The 24,210-nt window shown below is 37.6% G+C and overlaps 1 protein-coding gene across 4 annotated transcripts; it reads right to left on the bottom strand.

Annotated features, from left to right (window-relative positions):
* Positions 1-1,636: 1,636 nt before the first annotated feature.
* On the bottom strand, positions 1,637-23,544 carry BTF3L4 (basic transcription factor 3 like 4). Of its 4 annotated transcripts, none has more exons than XM_029946372.1 (6): positions 23,451-23,534; positions 20,183-20,249; positions 16,517-16,630; positions 3,902-4,103; positions 3,002-3,061; positions 1,637-2,096 (listed from the first exon to the last, which is right to left on the bottom strand). In XM_029946372.1, the coding sequence occupies exons 2-6, from the start codon at positions 20,234-20,236 to the stop codon at positions 2,050-2,052; spliced, it is 477 nt and encodes a 158-aa protein (XP_029802232.1). In that variant the 5' UTR covers positions 20,237-20,249; positions 23,451-23,534; the 3' UTR covers positions 1,637-2,049. The 4 variants fall into 4 exon arrangements, with proteins under 4 accessions (XP_029802232.1, XP_029802233.1, XP_029802234.1 ...); XM_029946373.1 differs by lacking the exon at positions 23,451-23,534 and adding an exon at positions 23,061-23,284; XM_029946374.1 differs by lacking the exon at positions 23,451-23,534 and adding an exon at positions 20,515-20,534.
* Between the last annotated feature and the right edge of the window lie 666 nt (positions 23,545-24,210).

Genomic DNA, 24,210 nt, shown 5'->3' on the forward strand with positions numbered 1-24,210 from the left:
GAACAGAAAAAAACATTAAGATTTAGAAACCTCTCACTTTCCGAATGATGAATTTTAGAGTAGGTAGGTGACCTGCCCAAGGTCACAGTTAATGGCACAGTATGGACTAGGTCCCAAGCTTCCTAACAGATGAGTGCTCTTTTTAAAAATTTGCGATACTATCTCTTATATGTCCTTAACTACTTGTAAGTCTCCATAACCCTTTCTGCCCCACAACGTACCCCTTAGCGACAGTCAGAAGAACAGAATTCTGGACTACGTAGAATATTTAGAGCTTTGGGATGAAACATAATTTCAAATAAAGATGAGGCTAAAATTCATCTGGCGATGGGGAGTAGAGAGGAAATATGAAACAAGGAAATTCTGTAGACAATAATAAGAGAAGCACAAGAGGAAATATTATCCTCTTTTGTTATTTTATTACTGTTACTTTATTTTGTAGTTAAGTCCATATATTATATAAAACAGAACAGGAAAAATGAACAAATTTATAAAATAAACTGAAGTGTCTGGATGAAAAAAATACAAGAGCTTTGCCTTCTTGTCTAAAGATTTCTTGGTATGTTGTTGGTCTTGCATGTTAGATATCAAATAAAGATATCCAGTTTGAAACAAAAGCTGATATGCTGCAAGGTTAAGCTACAGTTAGTTTGCTGGTAGGCCAGGAATGACAGGTGTTCTAAATCTTATCTTAAATATTGGCTATAACAAATGCTGATATGGCAAAATGCAAGCTTTTATCATCAGACAGCAAGAGGGAAACCTGAATTAATGAATGCAACTTACCTCCAAGTCTTCTGAAAGGAGGTGAAAAAATAAATACTGTATTTTACCAGTGTCCCCCCAAAAGCATTACTCTAAGCATGCAGGAGGATGCGTGAGCAGCTACAACAGTAAGATCCAATCCAGAGGTAGGTTCAAGACCAATAGTAGGAGAGTGGTTGAAGAAATCCTCCTGGGGCCAGTACCGTTTTATAGAATGACATTTTGTGCTGGGGAATGAGTCTATGGCCTATCTTGTTCTGACTCAAAAAGACATTCCTAATTTTAACCTTGCTGGAAACAGGTATTTTTGCACCTGCTATTAAGAACAGCTAGTCTACAGGATAAGGCTGGCATAAAATTATTTAGCAAGCACATGCTAGCTATTCCAGTTTGAAATCTACCGTACTATAAAATCAAGTGGGAAATAAAAAGTTGAAGATGGTGCTGTTGTTCCTCAAAATGAGGGGGAAATGCCTTACAAAAGAGGGGTTAGGCACTCACTTAACTCTATATGGAGAACATCCTTCTCAGGCTCGGTAGAAGATAAAGAGCATTACCAAAGGCTGACCAGGCCACTGAGAGACCAAAGGGAGAGGGGAAAAGGCCTTTAGGAAGAGAGCTAGAAGAAAATCTTCTGGGTCTGACTAGGTAAGTGAATCTAAGGCAACCACACCAAAGATATGCTACCCACTGTGCCAACATGGAGCTGGTGGCAAAATATCTCAAGACATTTTAAACCCAGAGAAATGTATGAAAATATGTTAACCGAGCAAATTAACCAAACTTCCAAGGGTAAAATCTCCTCAGATCTGAAATCCAAGATACTCACTTTTCATTAATTCTGTGCATTATTAGAAAAAAAAAAAAGTAACAAATGGAAAGATTCGTTTTATTTCTACTGGGGGAAGAAGGAGGATAAATAGAAATGTTTTCCAATTTGCTCTCCACTGTATACACACATACCCACACACATACATATACATACACACACCGAAAATACTCCAACAAAAAACAAAACAAAGAACTGAGAATCAAACACCAAAACACCCTCAAACTGCACCAATACTTCGTATTTTGACCAAAAGAATAGATCCTGGGAGGAAGTGCAAAATGCAAAATCAAATGACCGAAAAATGCTGAACAAACAGCATTATTAATATACAAAATATTTATATTACTGAACTAGTAACAGTTGATGTTCTCCATGTCTGTAAAACTTTGGAACCACATAGCTGATTTGTTAAATCTAGTCCATGCCAGCTTCCAAACTCCAGAAAAAATTTTTTAGTTAGCTTCATTCTTCGATGCCTCATCAAAATTTTCTACGAGATCTGAAAAAAAATAAAAAAGGAAATGAGTAAAAGATACCAAAAAAAAAAAGTGAATTCCTATCTTCTAACCCTAATAAAAACAAAATTGTTTCTACTAGAATTGGCCTGAAAATATACAGGACAAGAGGCAGAAATGAAGTGGTGGCATTTCGCCAATAATGCTTTATCTGTTTTTTAAAAAATTTCTCTCAAGCAGGGTCCATGCTGAGTGTGGAGCCTGACACAAGGCTCAATACCACGACCCTGGGATCATGACCTGGACTGATATCAAGTTGGTTGTATGCTCAACAAACTAAGCTACCCAGGCGCCCATCATTTATCTGTTTTTAAAACAGTAATCCTAAGGAAACGTAAGTCCTTTTTCAGTCTATGCAGACTACTAAAATGAACAGCATTTTTGTATGTCAATCATAATTCCCACAGAAATGCAATAATAACTATGCAAATTTATATTCACAGTGATTCTATTTTAATAAATGCAGGTAGCAGAGCTTTGTGTGACAATTTCTGATTCTAAGTTCTAAATGGGAGGGCTTTTATTCTTTTTCATTAGATTATATCCATATCATTGTGAATCAATTTAAATTTATGAGCTTACCATCAACAAAAACTGAAAAGTCATTATACAGTGAATTAAATGTGATAAACAGGCTGCTAGAAATCATTTTTAAAATTTTTTTTAAGTTTATTTTGAGAGTGAGAGAGAGCACAAACTGGGGAGAGGCAGAGAGGAGAGAGAGAATCCCAAGCAAGCCCCATGCTGTCAGCGCAGAGCCCAATGTGGGGCTCGAACTCACAAACTGTGAGATCATGACCTAAGCCAAGATCAAGAATAAGACACTTAACTGACTGTGCCACCAAAGCACCCCTGCTAAAAATCTTAAAGCTAAAGAAATGTCACCTACCTGGAACATCATCATCTTCCTCATCAATGTCTTCTGGTTTTGGTGCTTTGCTATCCAACACTACAAAAAGTTTATTTTAAAATTAGTCTTGGAAGAATAAAGGCCCTCATACAATACTTATAATAATATTTATTCTTTTCTGTCTAAATCTTATGTAGTTGTTCACAAAAAGCTAAATACTGTCTGATCTAATAGCATATATTTTGCTTAGTAGTAAAATCAATAAAACTTTTAACTTCATTAGGCATATACTAAATATAGCTGGCAATGTCAATGGACAGTGAAGGTAAAATTTATATGAAAAGTGGAATAATTCATGATGAATTAGAATAAAAAGACATTACAGGTAATTTCTTCTTTAAATTCCTTATGCTCTAAGTCAAAAATTGATATTCAAGACTTTCCATCTCTTTTGGTGTAAGAAAGTATCTAGCTACTGAAGTAATAGGCTCTTTGATTTTTAGGGGTGACAAGACACATTTGAAACCAGGACAATCTTGGAAATTCAGAACTTATGACTGCTGCACCTACAGTACAATCAACAATATGAAACAAAAATACAGTCCTGTAATAAAAGCGTTTTCTTCTTGTCACTAGTCAGAAGTGCATAGCAAACATTGTCCATAAAATGTGGTCTGCAGATCCTAGGATTTTTTTTTTAGGTAATTACCTCTCAACTCCGTATTACTCCTGAAATGTATCTGAATATTCAATATGCTACACTGCACAATTATTAAAGGAACAAACTCAAGAAAATTACAAAGCATAAGCAAAGCAAAATTTTTGAAAGTAAAATTTACGTGCAAGCAAATCCTACCAGTATAAAATGGCACACCTTTTAAATCATTAGGTTCTTTAAACTGAGGTGGAGAACGAAAGACACTAAACTGAAATACGTACCTTGCCGAGGGAACTGTTCAGCTAACTTCCTAAGACTTGTTAAGCTGTCAGCACCAAGCTGACTTAATATTCCAGGAAGCATTTCTGTGATTGGTTTGGCTTCTGCATGACCAGTAATTGCAAAGGTGTTAGCAGAAAGGGAAGCTTGGACTTTGGGATTGTTGAAATGAATAACTGTCCCATCATCTTTAATCATGTTTACCTGTATAATCACAGAAGCAAAATATACGTCACATATTTGGTATAACTAAAACAGCATCTGTTTAAGTAATGATTAGCCAATTATGTTTGTTTGTTTGTTTTTTTAACAATCCCAAGGTAGTAAGCAGTAGCTATGGGTGGAAAAAGACTAGTAATAACAAAATCAAATGGTGTAGGTGGCACAAATTACTAGGATGTTGAAGAACTAGTCATTTTACGGTAGAATTTAGATTTTAAATTCAAAGACTTCTATGAGAAAGAAGTTTATGACCATATTTAAAAAATAATGGAATTATCAGCCAAGAACTATCTTCTTAGTGAAATTACCCAGTATCTTAATCGATTTACACTATCAAATAAATTGGTATGATATCATTTGGTGGAGTAGCACCTTACTGAGACAACAGGTTGTAAAGGAGTAATGGCGAATGGAAAAAATAACCACTGAAAATCCATAAAGACCACTCAGAAATTTAATCAGGTGTTTCACTCCTTTGAACACTTAGTGAATTTTAGTTTCAACTTGTTCTCACCAGGTCATTCTGTGTATTTTGTCAGTTCCTCTAACTCTTAAATGTTGCTTCTCAACAACCTTTAATAACCCTTGTAAAATTCAAAGAAGCTCTCCAAACTTGCCAGGCCACCTGAAAATGCTTTATCAATTATCAGGAAATCTTTAAAACCATCCTCACATTCTTTCGATAGCTTTCACCAACATGTGTTGACTGTTTCAGATTTGAGTTTATCCATTCCCTGGGACTTGCTGAAAAGGAAGGTTAAACATGTGCTATTTGAAAATATTTTTTCTCTCTCACTCATGTGCTTTCTTATTTGTGTTTTAGTGGAGTTAAATCTGTATAAGTTAAAAGTGTAAATAATGTGATTCCCACTATGTAGTTGATTACACTGGATAAGTTACCTTGGTGGTAACATGCTTATTATACAAAACGGCTACGAGAGTTAACTCTTGGCTACTTTAGAAGCATTTCATGATCCATCCAAAAACTGCCCTTGTTACAATTAAGCAGAGATGCTGTGTATTCTCTCTCTTTTTAAATTTTTTTAGTGTTTTATTTATTTTTGATAGAGAGAGAGAGAGAGAGAGAGAGAGAGAGAGAGACAGAGCATGAGTGGGGGAGGGGCAGAGAGAGGAGGAGACACAGAACGGGAAGCAGGCTCCAGGCTCTGGGCTGTCAGCACAGAGCCTGAGGTGGGGCTCAAACCCATGAACGTGAGATCTGACCTGAGCCGAAGCCGGAGGCTTAACCGACTGAGGCACCCAGGCGCCCCTCTGTATTCTCAATGGTCAGTGGAAGTGGGCTTTTCTTCCTCAAAGATGATCATCACCACTAATAGTGCCAGAAAGTAAGGGGAACAAAGGGGCTTCTAAATTTCAGACAAGACCTGGAACACAGAGAAAATAAAGGCATAGCCCCTGGAAAATTATAACTAAAAGCTCCACAAATAATTTCCCAAATTTTCTGTGGCAAAAATCACTATTTGAATTCTATACCTTTCCCTGTATCGGTATTGTACTTAAGGTTCCATTATGCATATTACACACAATAAGCATTTGATCCAGCTGTTCTGAACAAATACCATTGTGAGTTAATAATTTATATTGGGGTGCCTGGGTGGCTCAGTTGGTTAAGTGTCCAACTTCAGCTCAGGTCATGATCTCACAGTTCGTGGGTTCAAGCCCCACATCGGGCTCTGTGCCGACAGCTGGGAGCCTGGAGCCTGCTTTGAATTCTATGTCTTTCTCTCTCTTTGCCCCTCCCTCTCTCATGCTCTGTCTCTGTCTCTTAAAAATAAATATAAACATTAAAAACAAACAAACAAAAAATAATTTATATTGACTTTAGAAAAATATAAATTATATAGTTCTGGAGATGATTATAGTTTAGGTAGAAAAGTTTAATGTTAAAGTGATAATTTGGAAGAGGAATGGCTTGAGAAGGAGGGGGCGTAGTGGATATGAAATGGGATATTATTCTATATCTATCCTAGAATCACGTAATTGTAGTATGGGAAATGAATAAAGATATGGTAGGACTCGGGGCGCCTGGGTGGCTCAGTCGGTTAAGCGTCCGGCTTCGGCTCAGGTCACGATCTAACGGTTCGTGGGTTCGAGCCCCACTTCGGGTTCTGTGCTGACAGCTAGCTCAGAGCCTGGAGCCTGCTTCAGATTCTGTATCTCCCTCTCTGACTCTCACCTGCTCATACTGTCCCTCGCTGTCTCTCAAAAAATAAAGATAAATTAAAAAAAAAGATATGGTAGGACTCTCATTTTCTGAATCAAGACCAAATCACATAATTTTAATAAAGAATTTCCACAATATTTCCAGGACTGAAAAGTCTGAAATATTGGCATGTGAGATATTTTTTATTTACAGATGTTAAAGTCATAAGATTTTTGAAATCAATATTGTTCCAAAGTCATATATGTTGAACTTAGAGGTTTTCTAGTTCAAATCTCTTGTTAGAGAAATAAATACTAAAGACAAGAGCTCTTGCTTAAGCAAATATTCAAGGATAAATAGTTACATGCAAACCTAGAACTTGAACCTGGGTTCCCAACTTTCTGTTTAGTTTCCTTCCTACAATGTCATTCTCATTCTTTTTTTTAAGTTTTAACTTTTAATTGCAATTAACAGTGTTACTTAGTTTCAGGTGTACAATATAGTGATTTAACACTTACATGCATCACCTGGTGTTCATCATACCAAGGGCTCCCTCTCAATGCCCATCAGCTATTTAACCCAACCCCCTCCCCACCATGCACCTCTCCTTTAGGAACTATCAGTTTGCTCTCTATAGTTAAAAGTCTGTTTCTTGGTTGGCCTCTCTCCCTCTGCATGTGTCATTCTCATTCTTAAAAATGTTTATTTGCCTATAAAAAGTCAATTCTGTGGCCCCATGAAAGCTTGCCAGGAATTATTTATCTCAGAATATAGGCTAAATGGAGAATGCAAAAGAAAAACTACACAGATATATGCATAATATATATCTTGCTGGCTACAAAACTAGTAAGAGGCTAACACAGGGCCAAAAAAACAAAAATCATGAATTTTCTTCTGTTCAAGCTTCTTTATTAAAAAAGCTTGATTAAGTCATATCTTAGTAGTTTAAAATATGTTGAGTTAGAGTGAAAAGCAGGATGAATTCCATCTTAGACTGTGAAATAGAAATAAATTTATAAATGGTTGTTTTAAATGGGGTTGCACAAAAGATGTAGCTTCAGAATAGAAAGGTCCAGAAAGGGTAGAGAATTTACTTTTAGAATAGAAAATGAAGTACTAGAAGTTAAAGAAGGCCAGAGTATTTTGTTTCTATCTACTACCATTCCTTCCTCTTTACTGAGCAAATAACATGGTTATATAAGGCTTCTAGACTCAAACTATTAAAAACTATCAAAGGATGAATTGTTAGGTTGAGAAAGATCAGTTAGACACTTCCCCCACCCTTTTAGAAGCAAAAGAAGGGATTAAAGAACTTGTTAAATTCACAAAGCAAACTGTTTACATTTCATAAGGAGACTTCACCTTTTCAGTTACTGCTGCTTGGTCAGAATAAGTCATACATAGTCTATATACAGTATATAAAAATAAGAAGCAGACAAGGAAACAAAGACTGTTAAATTAGCTACTGTGCCAGCACTCAGGTCTCTTTTCAATCAAACAACCCCTTATATCAAAATGTTTTTCCCACTTTAACAGGTAGTTTAAAGTAAAGGGTGCTACTTGAGCTATGGAGGAAGTAGCATTTTCTTTCTTTTTTTAAAGTTTATTTTTGAGAGAGAGAGAGAGAGAGAGAGAGAGAGAGAGAGCGAGCAGGGGAGGTTCTAGGGCAGGGGGTGGGACAGAGGATCTGAAGCTCCGCACTGGTAGCAGAGTCCAACGCAGGGCTCAAACTCATAAACAGTGGGATTAAGACTGGAGCCAGACCCGAAGTCAGACGCTTAATAGACTAAGCCACCCAGGCAACAGGAAGCAGCATTTTTGAGATCCCATCAGATGCCCTTCCTCTTGTTTTTTGCTCAGATAATACTGATGTGTCTTGTAGTTATAAAAAAAATCGCCTCTTATGCTTAGTACATTTACATATGCTGTTGTCACTGTTTAGAAGAACCTTTTTCTACTTGTCTACCTTGCAAATTCTAATTTATCCAAGACTTGGGTCAGATGCTTCTTCGTGAAAATTTAAGGATGCTTATGCACTTTATGTACTTCATGGATATTGCAATTATGTAAAATTGTCTTGTAGAATAAATGTGTCTGCAAGTCTCTGACCTTACTAGAAGGTGAACATCTTGTGACCAGAGACCACGTCTTACTAGACATAGTATGTGCCCAAGTGTCCACTACATATTAGTCACTCACATTTGCCAAATGAATGGACACCTCCAACACAATTTCAAATCTTGGATGCTGTCAGAATTAAACTCCCCAAATGCTATAGGAGGAGTGATCTCAAGGGGTCCCATTATGCTGCTATCAAAACCTTAACAACCCCTGCCTTTGCTCACCTCAGAGTAGGGTGCGTATATTAATCACAGCAACATTCAAGATGGTAAATCTGATGCTTGCTTTATTCCTACACAGCAGTACATTTTTATGGCTCTAGGAGGCTCACAAAGTTATACATGATTCTACATCTCTTGCTGATAATTGTCCTCACAGTTCAGAGAGGAAGTTTAAAATCTTCCAGGTAATTTGTTGGTTTTTTTGTTTGTTTGTTTTGGTATCCAAGTCCCCACTACGCCCACTAGCTGCAGTTCTGAGAATTGACAATTATCTTAAAAATCCAGTTTTACTGCTACTCCTTCCTATATGTAGTAAATATTAATTTATTTTTAACACTTTATTTTCAAGCTATTGCCACATATAACATTGGGTTCAGACTCACAACCCCAAGATCAAGAGTCCTATTGGGGTGCCTGGGTGGCTCAGTTGGTTTAAGTGTCCAACTTTGGCTCAGGTCATGATCTCATGGTCCATGGGTTCAAGCCCCGCATCGGGGTCTGTGCTGACAGCTCAGAGCCGGGAGCCTGCTTCAGATTCTGTCTTCCTCTCTCTCTGTCTCTCAAAAATAAATAAACATTAACAAAAAATTTAAAGAAAAAAAGAGTCCCATGCTCTACTGACTGAGCCAGCCAGCCGCCCATGTAGTGACATTTAAATGTGTATCAGGAAATTCATCTTTTATTGCCTTCCTCCTATATCTTAATGGGGTGAAATGATAGACATTTTAAGAAGAGGGCACACAAGTGTCTGGGTTTCTGTGAGGCTAAGAGATGTAAGAGTTTGAAGATTATGGGCTTGGCAAACACTCTCATAAATCAGTATCTTTCACATTCAATGCTTCTAAGCTGAGCTCCTGCTTATTTCTAAAGCGTAATATGAAGCATAACCTATTATTGTTGATATGAGCTAAAGTGTATGAAATGCTGGGATCATTTTCTCTTATGCTCTGGTGGCAAGAGTCTGATGAGATGGGATTCTCCACAGCTATGCTATAGATAGTGTAAAATGGCATAACCTTTTTAAAAAGCAATTTGGCAACATGGATGAAGAATTTTAAAATGTTCATGCTGGTTCAGCCAGTAATTGCATTTCCAAGAATCTCTCTGAAGGAAACCAGAGATGAAGATCTTGAAGTCCAACATGTGATTCTCTTATTATCAAAGTATTTAATGTATTGTAAAGTTAAGAAACATTGGGGCACCTGGGTAGCTCAGTCAGTTAGGTGGCCGACTTCTGCTCAGATCATGATATGGTTCGTGGGTTTGAGCCCCGCACCAGGCTCTGTGCTGACAGCTAGCACAGAGCCTGGAGCCTGCTTTGGATTCTGTGTCTCCCTCTCTCTCTACCTCTTCCCCACTCCCGCTCTCTCTCTCTCTCAAACATAAACAGAAATTGTGAATCTAAAAGTCTTTAAAAAAGAAAGGAAATATTAAATTTTGGTATATCCATTTATTGAGTATATGTAGACATCTACACTGATGATTAAGAAGAGTTTTTTCAATGATATGAAGTCATTTTTATGATATAATGCTATTTGGAAAAAAATTCCAAATTGTGCTTCTAGCTATAGCCTCAAATATGTAAAAATATATGTATATAAGGAAATGCAAAATTAATAGTAGTCCCTTCTGGGTCACGGGATAATGATCAACTGTTAATATTCTTCATATTTTCTATATACCTGTAATTTTCTACAATGACAATATATCTTCCTTTAGATGGCAGAAAAGCTATTTTAAAAGCAGAAAATCTTCACCAACAAATGAATGGATATTATCTGGTATTATTCATAACAATGGAATATTATTCAGCTATAAAAGGAGTGAAGTTCTGATACATGCTAAAATGTGGGTGAACCTTGAAAACATTATGCTAAGTGAAGTGGGGCAGATACGTAAGGACAAATATTACATGAAATATCTACAGGAGGCAAATCCACAGAGACAAAAAGTTGGTTAAAGTTTATCAGGGGTTAGGGAAGAGGGGATGGAAAGTTACTGCTTATTGGGTATAGAGTTTCTGTTTGGAATGATGAAAAATTTTGGAAATAGATAATGATGGTAGTTGAATAACAGTGCGAATGAAATTAGTGCCATTGACTTGTACTTAAAATGGTTAAAGTGGCAAATTTTATGTTATATTTTACCACAATAAAAAAGTAGTAAAAAACAAAACACAAACCCAAAAACCAAGATCTTAAAAGATAAAGTAAGGCTGCTATGGAATAAGGTGAATGGGACATGGTGCTTCCCTTTTACTCTCCTGTACTCAGAGCTGTCCACCAATTGGTACCTGAGGCTCTAGTTGGAGGGAGAAGGAACTGTAGTTAAGTCAATCAATAACTTTAGGTCTTCCTTCTGGTACAAGTGGTTCAGGAAAAGTAAGACTCAGAAAGAGGAAAATATAAACAGTAATACTTACGTATACAATTACAAAATTTACATTTCTTAGCCTTACGTGGTCTCCTGAGCTCCAGCTTCCTATGACTACCTTTCAAAAAAAAATTTTTTTTAAGTAATCTCTATGCCCAACATGGGGCTTGAACTCAAGACCCTGAGATCAAGAGTCACATGCTCCACCAACTACGCCAGCCAGGTACCCCAATGGTTAGCTTATTGAGAAAAATTCCATCTCAAATAATCAGTATCCCTTAAACTTAATAGGCCCCAAACCAACTCATCATGGAAGCCAGCATGCTAGAGAATATAAAACAATGAATAAACATGGTCCCTGCTGTTAAGACTCTTAGAATCTGGAAGAAAAAAACAAACAAAAGACACTAATTGGTTAATATGTAACCATTATACCCCACACTATGAGGTTGTCATAATAAATGTATTATAGCAGAACAATTAGAGTTAACGGCAGGGGATAAGAAAAGTTTCATAGGCAGACAGAATTGTATCGTAGGTATAAGAGAAGAAGATATCCTCTGAATACAAAACTCTATTAAGCAACTAGGTCATCTGAATCCAAAACTCAGATTCTTGGTGATGTTTCTTACCAAATAAATTTGATAAAATTAGTCATTTCCAAGAAATGCAACAGATCCCATTGTTGATAGATTTAGGTTATCAGGTGAAGACAGGTCACTATATTCAACCAGATTACCAAAAAGAAGCACATCTAAATGTCTTCAAATATCTTGGATATAAATCATTTTTAGGAATTTAGTTCTGGGTTATAAATCTTTTGGAGTCTGCCTAGGAATTCCCTCCTAAATGCTTATTTACTTGGTTTTTGTATGAGACAGTCTCTGACCCTTCCCTGCCCCTTACATTTTGACAACTTTGTATTCCTCTGTCTTTGGTAACATGTAAAAGAAATCCATAGATGACTAATTTATTATACCAAATCAACAAACTAATGACTACATAAAAGACCAGAGAATCTTAATACAAACAGTCCTTCAGTTTTTAAAGTTTCTGAAGAGGACATAAATTAAGCTTTGGAGGGGAAAAAAATTGCTTATACCAATAGTTTAGAATATAAGATTAAAACTTTACTTGGCAAAAGTACATTCCATGAGTTTCTGGAACTCACCATCAATTTTTCTCTTCCCCACTCAACAAACTGAGTTACTTACTATCTATTTGCTTGATGTTTTGAATGTGTAAGTACGGAAAACAACGTAATATTATTTTTGTTCTACAACAGTGGCAATGGTGTCTCCTCCTTTTCAAAGTTTTTGTCTGCTTTTCTTAAACTGCCAAAAAGCTTTTTTTAAAAGAGTATATTCCTCAGAGTTCAGCACTTTTTTGAAAATTTATTTTGAGAGAGAAAGAGAAAGAGAGAGGAAGAGGGAGAGAGAGAATCACAAACAAACAGGCTCTGAGCCAAAATCCAGAGTCAGAAGCTTACTGGATTGAGCCACCCCGGCGGTCCTGCACTTTTTTTCTTAATAGTAAACTCTACAATTTACTGTTCATGAACTCAAGCCTCGCATTGGGCTCTGTGCTGACAGTGCATTTGCTGCTCAGGATTCTCTCTCTGCCTGACCCCACTCCCCTGTTCTCTCTTTCTCTCTCAAAATAAATAAACTTCTTAAAAAATAATAATAAAGTAAACTCTACTCCCAACTTGGAGCTTGAATTCACTATCCCAAGATCAAGAGTGGCATGCTCCACTGACTGAGCCAGCCAGGCACCCCAGAGTTCAGCACTTTGAAGCAAGTTTCAAACATTGTTGAAACTAAAGATACCAAAATTGTAATCAGTAATGTGTTTCTTCTAAGATACACTTTTTCACATCTTTGTGTTTCTGAAAATTTCTGTACATATGTTTTCATGTTTACATTTAATGCAGTAGTTTCTTTTCTCCCTCTGAGGAGCTGTTTTTAAACCCAATATGTGTCATCATTTTTGTTTAAAACATTGTTTTGAAAAAGACTCTACTTTAAATATAGTAACACAAAACATAATGTTTGAGGCAAGCCACGTTATATATAGTACACTAGATATTCCTACACAAAATCTGTGAAGTGTTATATAAAGTACGAATATCTTAGTTCTCAAAAAATCAATTTTAGAAAGAGGTTAAAGTAGGAAAAAAGTAAAACTCCTTCCCATTTTAGGTTCAAATACTCAGAAATTTTATAGCCATTACCTTGCATTATTAATTATTTTTATACATATTTTCTCTGCATAATTAGTCTGTGAGGGCTGGATCTCACACACACACACACACACACACACACGGTAGGGGTGCAGTGAAAGTAGTAATGATTATGTAGCATTAATTTTCTCTGCAATGTTTTGGAGCTATGGCTCCTCAAAAAGTCAGAATTGCATCATAGTACCAACAAAAAGGAATTCACACAATAGTTTAATAAATGCTATAATAAAACTATATTATATTAGATGTGTGTTATATAAAATAAAAGTATATAATGAAGGCACATAGGAAAGGCATCTAACCCTTCTTAACACAAGTGTGTATGTGTATTATCAGGAAATTTTCTGAAGAAATGATGTCTGCATTAAGACCTGAAAAAAGAGAAACAGCAATGTTCTTGGAGATACTGTTGAGGATTTGTCTGTTACGGAATAACTGACGAATTCTGCATGGTAGGTGCTCAGTATTACAGAACATAAGGTGGGAAGGGAGTGGGTATTGAGGGACCGGGAGACAGGAGGAGAGGAAAAGGCTACAAGTAGATATAGGAAAGCACAACTGAAAAGACCAAAAGCAAGATAAATTGTTGAACAGAATGAACTCTGGTTTTGATATACTTTAGTTCAAATCTGGAATCCAGTACTTACTAGCTATGTGACCTTGGGCAGGTACCTAATTCTCTGTCTCAGCTTTCTCATCTGTAGCCAACAATAACAAATTCAAAGAGATATTATGAAGCTGAGATGGGATAATTCGTATTTGTCTAGTTAACCAGTTAGTTTCTCTACTAGATCATAAGCTCCGTTACTGCCTAGCAGTCCTTGGCAAAATGCTTGGCACACAGATGTTCACTAAGTGTTGACAATCATTAAATACTTTATTTATTAAGACAATTTCAACTGCAATAATACCATCAACCCAGCACAGCATTGTAACAAGTTTAGCTATATTCTGAAAAGATCAAAAACTTAATTGATTGGTTTCCTTATTTTATTATAAAACACTTAAGTGAGGCAAATCATGAGAGACTTTTGAATGCTGAGAACAAACTAAGGGCTGAAGAGGAAGGGGGGGAAGGCAAAGGGGGGGTGATGGTCATGGAGAGGGGCACTTGTGGGAAGAGCACTGGGTGTTTATGGAAACCAACTTGGTAATAAACTATTTAAAAAAAAATAATGCTATCCAACCACAAGAAGTTTTATTATAAGAACCATAAAGTGTCCCAAATCTGAACAAGAACAAACATTTAGAAAAACGTGCCCTTGAGGGTACCTGGGTGGCTCAGTCACTTAAGCATCTAACTCTTGATTTCAGCTCAGGTCACGACCTCATGGTTTATGAGACAGAGTCCCGCATCAGACTCTGGACAATAAGGAGCCTGCTTGGGGTTCTCTCTCCCTCTCTCTCTCTCTCTCTCTCTCTCTCTCTCTGGCCCTCCCCTGCTCACACACACTCTCTCTCAAAATAAATAAACTTAAAAACAAAAGAAAAGAAAAACATGTCCTCAGAGATATTACATAGTTAAATCTATACTTCATGGAGGTATACATAGAATCTTTTCCTCTCTAAAGAGGTATTTTTCAACCAAGAGTAACTTTGTCCCCCAAGGAATATGACAAAGCCTGAAGATATTTTTGGTTGTCATAACTGGGGGGTATGGGGGACTTACTGGTATCTAATGGTACAGGCCAGGGATGCTGCAAAATATCCTCCACTGCACAGGACAGTTCCCACAATAAAGAACTGTCTGATTCAAAATATCAGTAATGCTGAGGTGGTGGAGTGGGGTGGGAGTGGTAGTCAGAGAGTAGAAATGTAGACGAAGATGGAAAACTGCCAAAACTCTTATAAGTTCAAGTTGTTTAGGTTTAATAGTATCAGAGTTACTGTCTATTAGTACTACTTATTATGATTTTTTTTTTTTTTTGAGAGAGAGCAAGCTGGGGGTAGAGGGAGACTGAGAGAGAATCTTAAGCAGATTCCATGCTCAGTGAGGAGCCCTATGTGGGGCTCGATTTCACAACTGTAAGATCATTACCTGAGCTGAAATCAAGAGCTGGACGCTTAACTGAGCCACCCAGGCACCCTGCAAATTGTTCTTTTTAATCAAGCTTTAGATTTTTTAAGAGAAGCTGAGATTTCTTTTTCTCATATACACCCCAGATAAAGAGAATGATCTCTCTGAAAATTATTTTAGGTCAGTAAAAATATATAAAAGCTTTCAGTAGCTCAGAAGAAAAAAATGCATAAAATGCTTAATTTCAAGACTTGCAAATAAAGTTCTTATCTTTATCAGAGTAAGAATGCACAGGCACATCAGCCAAAAGGGAAAAGATATATGTGGCTTACATTTTCTACCATTTCAGTATACCAATTTTGAAAGTACCAAGCAGAATAAAATGGTGTCATAATACTTATTCATACATGTATAGTAGAAGGAACATGTGGCCATTTCACTGCCTTTTCTTTGGTACTCTGCTTTTTCTTAGTGATCCCTGACTCTACATTATTTCTGATCTGTTTGACAGCATGTGTGCATTAATGATCTGTTAAAAATTGTGAGGTGGTACCATACATAGTAATGATATCATTAAATATAATTTAAACATTCAATTTAATTTATGGCAGTGAAAGTTAAATATTAGTTACTATCAGAAATGGAATCATCAGGGAGAAGTGACTCTAGACGGTAACAGATCACAAATAGTTGTGATAAAATAAATAAATAAATAAATAAATAAATAAAATCAGTCATTGGATTCATATTTGAGAAAAGCAGTATCACCAAAATACAATAAAATGATTTTAAAAACTTAACCAATAATTTCTGGAAAGGGTCTAATAAGAAATTCAATCCATGTAAGGCTATTGTTAGAGCTTCTTGGCTGAGGTAATTAAAGAGATATTGTTGAGTAGAAAGGTGCTGTTATGGGAAAAAAGTCCACCTTATTTGAAGAAATCTTGGAGTTTATTTCTATATTATTAGAAAAAAATATGTTATTTGCATGAAAATTCAAGAGCAGTTCCATAATTTTGTCATATGTGCAAATTCTTTGAGTCCAGAAACTATGATGAATTCCTTAACCGTCCACTAAAATTATTTTTTTCAATCAGCCATTTTTATCCAATTGGCAAATTCAGCAGCTACTTCTTCAAAGATACCTGAGTGACAATATCAGATTCTTCTAAGCTGATATTTTACATTTGAAAAGTATGGCTATTTGTGAATGTGCCATATGTCCACACAATTTAACAATTTATAAAATGATCATACCTCTTCAATACCAGCTATATTATTCACAGCCAGTTTTTTTAGAGAACTCTGAAGTTTTTTGTCATCAGCTGTAGCTGTTCTATGTACTACCTTCTTCTTTCTGCGAGCTGTACCCTGAAAAATAACCAAATGGAAGTGTTAGGATGCTTGCATCTGGTAACTGCTGTCCCATGTCTTCCTATTCTAATAAAATCCACATAAAAAACTGCTGACTTAATAGTAATGACTAAGACGACAGTTCAGAATTGTGACTGTCAGCCTAACCCAGATTTCTGAGGATAAGTTCTAGCCAGTTCTTATTCTTTCCAATATCCATCATTTCAGTATCATTTCAAAAGTTTTCTAATAAAAATAACTTGTAACTTCAAGGCAATTTAATGTGTTTTATAACAACCTCCAAATATTACAAGGAACGCTTTTTTACAGTACCTATCACCCCCTGACAATAAAATTAAGTCTAAAGATATTCTGAAACTTTGAAGATTCTGACATAATTAAGCATCAAATCCCTACTATGTGAGTGTTCTAGATTCCTAGATTAAGTTCTTACTTCAAGGAGCATACATTACAGGGGAAAGTCAATAAATACATAAACAAATTAGAGCCTTTCAAAGGGGATAAGGGTAGTAAGGAGGAAAAAAAAACAGTGATAAGACTTATTGGACGAGGGCAAAGTACTACTTTATTAGAATGTTCAGTGAAGAGGTGACATTATGAGCTGAGGCCCATGAAAAGATCTAGGGGAAGAGTGATTCAAGAAGAATGAAACAAGAGTGAACCTATTGTTTCTACAGAGAGAAAGCAGGTCAGTTATGGCTAGAGCAGAGTGAACAGAGGAGGAGGAGGAAAATGCATTCAGAAAGACAGGCAAGGGCCAAATCATTTAACCTACAATGCCAGAGGCAGAAGGTGGATTTTATTCCAATTGCAATAGGAAGGTTTGAAGCATGGGAATGATTTGATCTTGTTTATAGTTTTTACAGATGACTAACTGTAGAAAATGAACTATACTGAGATCAGTCAGGAAGCTACTGTGGCAGTCTTGACAAGAGATGAGGGTTCTGGCAGTGGAGATGGTCAGAGCTCAGGCTGTCAGAAGAACCAACATGCTAATAGACTGGAAATGGGATGTGAGAAAAAAAAGGAATCTAGCATGCTGTTTAGAAATTTGGCCTGAGCAAACAGGATGAAAATTAAACTATTCACGAAGATAGAAAAGAGCTCATTTCTAAATAGATATGTCGAAAAGTTATTTAAAATAATGGATTAAATTCCAGGGCCAATTTATAAAACTGTAACCTAAAGCAGAAATAAAACATTACCAAAAAGTAGCCTACGTCTTGAGGGCTAACTCTCTCTGACATCTGGCAGGAGTAAGGGGAAAGGAAGAGAGATTTCATTCTCTGGGTAGCTCCTGCGGCACTCAGGCAACCAGCCTTAGAGTAGGCAGGGACTTCAGTCTCAGTAATGCTGGTGGGAGTAAAAGAGAGCTCTGTGAGTAGCAGCAGAGGATGTGACAAAATCCAGTTGCTGGAGGATGGACTAGGAGGACTATTTTCATAGATCGTTTTTTATTTGTGAAGCGTTCCTGACTCAGGGAAAGCTCAATTGCTTGCTCAAATGAAATGATCCTCAGGTAGCTCAAATTCAACACGTCTAAAAGTTTATCAGTGCACCAAACTATTCTTCCTAGATGTGTACCTGGTAGTACCACCATATATTTAGTCTTTAAATCCAGAAATCCCTCCTCTTCATCCTCTGTATTCTGAGTCATGTCGATTCCAACTCCTAAATTTGTGTTTCCTATACTATAGCAGCAGCCTTTCAATTGGTTCTCTCTGCCAAACTTCTATTTCATTCCATTTTCCATCTTACCAGCACCCACCTTTCTAAAATGATGATTCTTTTTAAAATCCTTCAATAGCTGCCTCTTGCCTATAAAGATAGAATCTTAAGCTCCTTAATAGGGCATATATAACCCAGAATTACCTGGTTGTTTAATTTCCTACCATTTTTATCCATTGGATAGTCTAAACTCTAACTGTACCAAACTGAAGCAAGCCATTCTATTAAGCACCATGTTATCTCAGCATCCTAGATGACTTAGCATGTAGAAGAAAGACAATCCCCGTCACCTTACACACCCTCAGCTGTCTACCTAGTGAAATATTTTTGTTTGTTCTCCGAATTTCAGCTCAGTGATGACCTCCGTGTCCCTCCTAGGCAAAAGCACCTTGTACTTCATTTTAACATTTACTATCTGGTAGTGTAATTGTGAGCATGTCTCTCTTCCAAGCTTAGCTATGTCAAGAGAAGAAAACCCTGACTAGGTTATCTACTATGTGCCAAACATAATAAACTAGTACTCAGTAAACTAGTTAAATGAATGAATGTGCAAACCATCTAGTTTAAGATATATAACAGTGGTGCTACATCAAGCTCTTCCAGGTATATTTTATGGTTCCTGAATATCCCTAGTTTTTTCATTAGTATATTATATTACACTTGATGCTACAATGTGACTACTTTAGTTACATGAATGTGTTAATATGACTCCAGAATCCTATAACTGTATCACTATGAAAGGAGAAAATACTAGTCACCTCTTCTCTTCCCCTTTTATCTGCATTCTTAGGAGTTGTGGTAATCATCAAAGTAAATGATAGGTAGAGTTGCTACATAATGTCCTACCCGCTTCCAGGTCTGAACTAAGTACTATCTCACTTTTCCTTTTACAAAGATTATACCAGGCAAAGATAAGGGAAGAGTATTTTCCTTGAGCCTGGGCAAGAACTGAAGGGAATCAAAGATTCTCAGAACAAACTCTTCTTTAGGCTTCAAAGTACATGGAGTAAGAATGTTCATGCTCATATTGACCAACAAAGAATAGGCAGGAAATTTGGGAGGAAAACCTAGTAATGAACAAAAGTACAATCAGTCTGAGCATCTCCAGTTAAACCACTTAAAAACCTAACTGTAGCAATAGGTATATCCAGTTAAGATAAGGTAACCTCAACATCTGGGATGCCCTGTAAATGAGTCTAACATAATAACAGTTATCATTTATTAAGTATCTACTCTGTGGCAGAGAGATGTTTTGTAAGTATTACTCTAAAGAATTTTTTTTTTTTAGTGTTTTATTTATTTTTGAGACAGAGAGAGGCAGAGCATGAGCGGGGAGGGGCAGAGAGAGAGGGAGACACAGAATCTGAAGCAGGCTTCAGGCTCCAAGCCGTCAGCACAGAGCTTGACGCGGGGCTCGAACACACGAACGTGCAATCATGACCTGAGCCGAAGCCGGACGCTTAACCGACTGAGCCACCCAGGCGCCCCTCTAAGTATTACTCTAATCTTTAGATGTATCTTGTGCAGGAGTTTTTCTGTTTTGCACATGTGAAAATGGAAGCTTAACAAGGTTGGATAGCTTGTTCATGTCACATAACTACCAGATGCTGAGAGGATTCAAACAAAGGTGGCTATAATCATTGCACTGGCAGAGACAGAAGTCTTCTAATTACCTATATTAAATCTAGACAGTTTTTTCCAAATTGGAATGTGGTTTGATCTTATTGAAGATTTTAGATTTTCAATGACCACAAATCCAAAATAATGCTACTTTCTGATAATAATACATTTTCCTATCAATTTTTCTTATGCCACACTCACCTTGCCCCCTATCCGGACCTGAGCCTGAAGTTTGGCTAACTTTTCTTGATTCATGCTGTTGGTAAATCTAGGGGGGGGGAAAAACAGATTTGTTAAAATCACTGTTTTACCAAAATAAAATAACTGTTTATGCAACAGTACCTTCTGGTTCACTAGGCTTACAATAAGCATCACCACTGTGATCATATTAATACTGTCTATATATTCTTAATAAATATTAATAACTTGTTCTAGCTTCATGAACCAGATATTAAGAGAGTGAAAATTAAAATAAAACCACCAGAGAATCAAATACACAAACATAAAATAGAATAGGATTCAAAGTTACCTACTTGAGGGTCCCTCCTTAAGAGCATAGTTCTTTGGCATTCAGTAAAACCTAACCAATTAGAAAATCTCTATATTAGACAAGCCAGTTTTTCCCCCAAAGATTTTTACAGCAGAGGGCAGTTACCAAATGTTATCGGCACAACCTTTTTTCTCCCAAATAATAAATGTGCCATAAATAACCTTGGGCCCATAAATAGGACCCCCGCCCCCCACCCAAAATAAAAGGCTGGACAAAGAAGAAATTCAACAATAGGTTGCCTAGCTCCCAAGATATGAGGTAGTATATCTTCTATTCAAGGTCAGATGGTATGTTAATAACAGGAAAAGAGCCAGATTTGCAGACATTCAGCACTTCAGCAGCCGTTTCCACAGAGTTCATTCAATACCTTGCACTAATACAGTATGTCAAGCTTCTCAGGATACTCTTGCACACTGGGTAAAATTCCTCACTGCACAACCTAACAAAAACATCTCTGCTACATTAATATTAAATGTTTGTGCACACTTAGTGGGAAGGAGAGTCTTAAAAAAAATAACCTTTCTAAGGCCAATTTTGACTTTGAAAATTCTAAGAAAATTATAAAGTCATAAATTCTAATCTGGTCAGTGATATTCCTACTAAAGAAAAAAAGTTTTAATGGGTTGTAACATTCCATACTATATAAACAAATAAAAGCCAAGGTTAAAAGTCTTGATTTACTTGTTCTGTGGAACAACAGATCATTACCAAGTGAGAGAGGGGATACAGGCTGTTCTCAAACCTTTTTTGCCCAATTCTCTAACTTCTTTAAAATTATCATTCACATGAAAAAGATCCTATCTTCACTTAAGAGATGAAAGAGAATCAAAGATTATGTAAGTACTAACTGTTCTGTTTTCTGACACTACTTCTGCACTAACCTGTGTCTATATATGCTTCAAGGCCAAATAAAGTCCAGTTCCCAAGTAACATTCAGAATTTATAGCTCCTCAATCTTTGCTCAGCACTGTATCACAAGTGTTCAAGCAGCTAAAAACACTCTTTTACAGAAGGAATACAAAGCCAAAAGGCTTAGGTCAATCTCAACTCAGCCACCGATTTAAATTTGCTAATGCAAATCCCAATATCTATACTCAATATTCACAGAAAAAGGCCAATATTCACTTTTCTCAAAGGAATGTGGCCATGAAAGTATACTGAAACTTAGTATAGAGCCTAAGGAATTTTTTACAAAAAAGGGGCTAAGTGAAAATATTAGAACTAGATAAGGGTAAACCTTCTGGGGCTCTTCTGCATTTTGAAGTAATAATCCCCAAGAGAAAAGATGGAAGACAAGAGACTGAGGTCAAGGTAAAGATTCTTGACTTGTTTGAAACAAAAGCAAAACCAAAATTAACTCTTTATATCAATGTGTTGATGAAAAAGAACAGATTCCATTCTAGGTAATAAGTGCAACAGAAAACTTGTTCCCAAGAATTATCTCAGAGAAAAAATATTTTAGGGAGGTTCTAAACTCAACGCGGAAGGGGATAAAGAAAAGTGGTCCTTTGTCTACTAGCAGGTTGGGGTATGTGGAATTGAAGGAGAGAAGAGGACTGGGCTCAGTCTGTGAGAGATGAGGTGTCAAGCTCAGAATCTGGACTAGACTTCAAAGATCACCTGGCTTAATTCCCTATTCTTCAACCAACCTTTACTTCATTGTACCCATTAATCCTGTCTTATATGTGAGACCATCTCAAATACCTGCAAGCAGCAGCAGGGTATAAATAAATTATAAACAAATAAAACAGTTCACTTCTCTTAATTTAACAGATCTGGAAATGAAGGTCCAGAAGGGAGAAGTCACTTCTAGACCCAAAAGGAAGAAGTAACTTCCTAAGAACATAAATTACTGCGTTCTTCCTAGGGGATCCAAAGATCGGTCGGCCAGCCCTTTACTCAAGGACTCAAAAGTGTAAATAATGAGGTTCTGATCAATATTTGAGTGCCTAAGTTACAAGCATTATGCTAGGCACTTTCTTTATGTTTACACAGATAAAATAATTTCAACTCCTAGTCCCGACTTTTTTTACTATGTGGGGTTCCTCTAACAGAGACACAAGTTTTGGAATCGGAAGGATCAAGGTTCTACCCCTTAAGACTTCAGAAGGGTATTTTACTTCCTGAACTTGTGTTCCTTCTGTATTAGAAAAGGTTTAACACGACACAATTCATACGGTTGTTTTAAGGGCTAAAGGTTAAGTTATCAAGCATAGGGTATGGCTTACAGTATGTACTCAAAAACTGGTAACTATTGTTACCACTCCCGAGGGGACAGCTATGGTATAAGTGAAAGAACGTGGGAACGGAAGTTGAAACCGCCATTCACTAGCTGTGTAACAGGGTGCCCGTCGGTCAATCATCTGTTTCCTGACAGCTTACTAGGCATCAGTTTGATGGGGCTATCGAGGTGGATAAGTCAATATCTCAGAGAGGGAAGCAGAATTGTAAACAAATACTGCCATTACGAGGTGAATAGAGCTGCAACGGAATTCATTCCCAAGCGTTTGGGGACCGGGGGCTGCTAACCTCAGTTTCTCTATCTGTAGAGTGGGACTGATGATCAAATGAGATGACAACAGATAGGCTATTGTCACAGTATTGTTGTTGTGAATAAAGAAGAGTAACAGGAGAGAGGCAGGGGTAACCCGCCTCCTGGGACTGGATCTGGGCGGCAACAGCGCAGGCCCCCGCTAGCCCCCATTGGGGGCGGTGGTGCTGGGGACCTCCCCTCAGGTGCCGACCCCCAGCTGCGCCGCCGGTAACCGACAAGCCAAATCAGCCGCCTCCGCCCCCACTCGGCACGCCACAGCGGAAGTGGCAGCCCGAATGGTTGGCGGGTGTCGGAAGAAGAGGGCGGGGGGAGACCGTGCGCAGCGGCCTATGGCCGTGGAGTGGCGGGACCGCCGGGGGTCTCACCTGAAGCAGGGAGGGTCCTCCAACAACAGCACGCGGCAAGAGCAAGATGGCTGCCTCAGTCGAGATAGAGAAAGACGACGGCAGCGGCGGCGGCGGGAGCGGGGCCCACGTGACACAACCGGCTCCGCCTTCTCTCGCTCGCTCTCTTTCTCTCTAGATAGAGCAGCCTATCATGGAGAACGCACATACGAACTACAAAACCCAGCCTGCTCTGCGCCTCCCACTAGAAATGCGGCAGGTGCAGGTGGCTGCATTGCATTCTGGAGCTTGCAGTCTCCGGAGGATTCCATTGTGCCTACAATTTTGTAAGGATACTAATAAAAGAGGTGTGTATTTTAGTTTGAGAGTGTACTTTTGTCTCCTGTCGTTCACTAAGCATTAAGTACGCACTGTCGGAGTCAACTAGTGCGGACTCACTAGTGTAGAGACTCAACTAGTTTCCGCTCGGAGTTGAGACGGGCAATTTTACCCTGCTTGTTATGTAAATCAGAGAGGAAAACTTGGGGAGGAACACTCAACCCACAGAGTTTAAAAACAACAAGCAGATTTAACCAGAAGTTTTACGCTTTAAATGTCTGCAGTGACTTTTGTCCTGATTCCCTGAAGATCTGGGTCAGTTGCAGTAAGAGATCCGAAATTTGGTTTTCTCGGAGCTCGCATCGGTTGGTTGCATCATCCCAGAGTGAAAGAATTGCGGCTGCAAGAAAAAATAAGGTCCAGCGCAACTTCTCCAGCAGGAAGGGGCATTCTTGCAAGGCAT

Source organism: Suricata suricatta, chromosome 8 (assembly GCF_006229205.1).
Source record: "Suricata suricatta isolate VVHF042 chromosome 8, meerkat_22Aug2017_6uvM2_HiC, whole genome shotgun sequence".
Lineage (NCBI taxonomy): Eukaryota > Metazoa > Chordata > Mammalia > Carnivora > Herpestidae > Suricata > Suricata suricatta.

Bases quoted from the DNA above. Each gene is read 5' to 3' on its own strand.
- BTF3L4 (XM_029946372.1), bottom strand. From the start codon at position 20,236: ATGAATCAAGAAAAGTTAGCCAAACTTCAGGCTCAGGTCCGGATAGGG. The intron at 4,104-16,516 runs GTATGATCATTT...GTGATTATACAG, and splicing joins ATATAGCTGGTATTGAAGAG to GTAAACATGATTAAAGATGA. The intron at 2,097-3,001 runs GTAGGTGACATT...ATTTTTTTTCAG, and splicing joins GGAAGATGATGATGTTCCAG to ATCTCGTAGAAAATTTTGAT.